Here is a 2,954-nt window from a genome sequence, read left to right as displayed (position 1 = left end):
GGTTCATTTGTGAATTTATCCATGCAAGTGGACATGAGCCTGGCACAATTATGGGGACTGTGGATCCTTGCAAGGATGCGTCCTAGCTGGTCCTTGGTTTAACAGAGAAAAACATGTTTACAAAATGAAGCATCACTCATGTATCTCCATTATTTACTACAGCTTCTGGTAGGTGATTGATGCTTGTTGAATATTTGTTGAAGTCATTTATACCATAAGGATAGAACAGATAAAGTTCAAGCTGAATACAGAGGTAGAAACAAGGATTTCAGGCCCTCCCTGGTGCTGTAGTGGGCTAGAACACAGCTCTGCAAGCTGGCTGTAGCCACTTCGGTACAAGTTCGGTCCAGGAGGTGACCCATATGGTGCAGCAGACCTCTCCTGTCTCATCTGCTGCTCCCTCAGCAGTGTACTTCACTGATCTGACTGTTCTGCTCCCCACTCTGTCTCTGGTGAATCCTCTCACTGTCCCTGCACCTCTGGCCTGTACTTCAGTTCTGTATGCATAAATAAATAAATCTTTGAAAAAAAAAAAGAGGATTTCACAGGTGGAGAAAACAGCAAGGGAAAAGACAAAGTTGAGGGAAAACACAGGCTTTGTATAGAAATAGTGACTTTGACTGCAATGTGAGCGACCACAAGACAAGAAGTGAGAAGTAATATTGTAATATTTTGAGAAAGCAGTTTAGGAAGTGTTGAGACAACTATTAATTCAGTTTGTTTGAGAATGCAAGTGTATATTTCATTCATATCCAATCATGATAGTTGAGATGTCTGTTATTGTGGCATGAGATAGGCAATGGGAGGGAGAGTTGAATGGAAAGGCTATTGCAGGAAAACAGAAGAAATCGACAATCAAGCAGATGGATCAAAATTGAATTTGTTATCCAAAAGAAAGAATAGATCCAGGCGGGCTGTCTAGCAATAAGTACCATCTTAGAACATTTTCCACCAAAGCAGAAAGAAAAGGAATTCTCATTTCAACAAAAGTAAACAAGGAAACTGCCATTCCAATGAAAGGGGCGTCACCATCACTTGGGAATTGGTTAGGAAAGCCAACTGACAGACCGCGGCCCAGATCCATTGATTCCCAATGTGCATTTGACACGACGGCCGGGTGCTGACATTCGGAGGAGCCCTGCTCTAACCTACTTACAGTGGATACTTTGCTAAAAAGAATGACTAGCGTGTGCCGCGATTCCTGGCGTCTCTCACCAGATGGCAGCAGACCTATCGCTGACTCCCAGGAGCACCCCCTCATTGTCCCGGGCGGGGGTTAAGCTCTTAGCTGCTCCGGAAGACTCGAGGCTGGCTGGGCGGGGGCGGGGGGCGTATCCAGAGGGAGGGCCGGGTCTGCCCAATAGGCTCTCGCGGGCGGGGGGCGGGGCTCTATTTCTGCGGGTCCACAGTCCGCAGGCGCAACCCGCGCCTGGGGCTCAGTATGTGGCGAGCACCTCTGTGGCGCGCATCGCGCCGGCTCTTTGTGCACGTTGCACAGAGGCGCAACCTTTCAGGAACTGGGAACAGGCCTGCCCCCACCATGTCCTCTCTACTGATCAGTCAGCCTCAGTATGCTTGGCTAAAGGAGCTGGGGCTCCGCGAGGAAAACGAGGGCGTGTATAATGGAAGCTGGGGAGGCCGGGGAGAGGTAATGCGGGCGTCCCGGGCAATCTCTGCCTCCTGGCTCCGCTCCCGGAGGCCGGGCGGGCGTCGCCTAACTCGAATCGCTGCTGCTGGAGGCGATTGGAATGGGTGGGGAGTTCTGAATCTACACGAGAAAATCTTTCTTAGGGTGCCTTAAAGAAGAGCTTTAGATGTTAGGTCCTTGTGTGCTTTAGAGAATGGATGGGCTTTTGAAGCTGGTGGTAAACTTCCCATGAGTACTTAAAATCTTACGGCACGGGCCTGCAAGCTGTCTAGAGAACTGTTGCAGGCATTGGAAATTATCTTAACTTTTGAGTTTGACTGGCTCCTCAGATGTGCTCTGTGCTACAGGTAAAGTTCTACAGTGCAGTTTCTTGTCTTCATTCCTGAAATCGTTTGGAGTTTGCAAGCTGGGACTTGCTAGCGGTCCTAGATTATGTTTTCCGTTGGGATCTGAGCTTCCTGGAGAACCGAGTTTTCAGTATTTCTCTGTGGTTCACATCTTAATTACCATGCCTGGAGCGCAGTTGATGATCAATAAAGTGTTTTGTAGAATTGTGAGGAGAAGGTAATATCAGGGCTGGTGTTTCAGAACTGCATACAAAAGAAAGCTTTTATAAGAAAATGTTATGTAACATTTAAATAAGGAGCCCACTTGGTTTACAAGAAACACCTTTGTGGTTATCTGTGACTGTAGGAGTTGTAGATGGTTTTAATTGTTCCCCAAATCTTACCCCCCCCCTTGCTTAGTTTCATGTGTTTTTATTATGGCATCAGTTCATTGGATTGATGATGGATAAAACCCTATTCTGTTCTTTTTTCTAACTGACCTTAACAGTTTGTGAGTTTGTGAGTATACAGGCCTTTCTCATGGTTGTCTGGCTTTGGCTATCTCGCCTTCTGACTGGAAGGATGGCTGAGTAAGGGAGAGAAAAGAACAGATATAAGGTGTCACTTTAGGCTGTTGTGGATGGAAAAAGAATAAAAATAAAAGGTTATGTTTAGGCTTTTATTTACATACCCAGCATTAAGAAGGCTAGGTTGAGGTTTAGGTAAAAAGGGAAAGACACAGTTCTGTATAGTGACTTATTTATATCAAATTGATTGAATGTGTGAGTTTGGATGCTGTCTGTCTTTTCTTTTTCCAGTTTGGTTTGTTTCCGTTTGGAAAACTGCATTTTCTATATGTGTAACGGTCTTATTTCTGTTTTAAGGTTGTCACGACCTATTGTCCTGCTAACAATGAACCAATAGCAAGAGTTCGACAGGTAAATGTCTTTGAATTCAAAATACAACTTAAAGAACAATAC

General features: G+C 45.4%; 1 protein-coding gene across 1 annotated transcript in view; it reads left to right on the top strand.

The window, feature by feature from the left end:
* Positions 1-1,438: 1,438 nt before the first annotated feature.
* ALDH7A1 (aldehyde dehydrogenase 7 family, member A1) overlaps positions 1,439-2,954 on the top strand; it is a 36,642-nt gene continuing 35,126 nt past the window's right edge. The window contains exons 1-2 of the mRNA XM_012727741.1: positions 1,439-1,648; positions 2,859-2,912. Coding sequence (XP_012583195.1) covers positions 1,442-1,648; positions 2,859-2,912 — 261 coding nt within the window. The 5' untranslated portion in view covers positions 1,439-1,441. The remainder of the gene's footprint in view (positions 1,649-2,858; positions 2,913-2,954) is intronic.

The sequence above is a fragment of the Condylura cristata genome, unplaced genomic scaffold (genome assembly GCF_000260355.1).
Source record: "Condylura cristata isolate star-nosed mole 26May11 unplaced genomic scaffold, ConCri1.0 scaffold00021, whole genome shotgun sequence".
In the NCBI taxonomy this organism is placed as follows: domain Eukaryota; kingdom Metazoa; phylum Chordata; class Mammalia; order Eulipotyphla; family Talpidae; genus Condylura; species Condylura cristata.
This window is presented reverse-complemented; position numbering and strand designations above follow the sequence as displayed.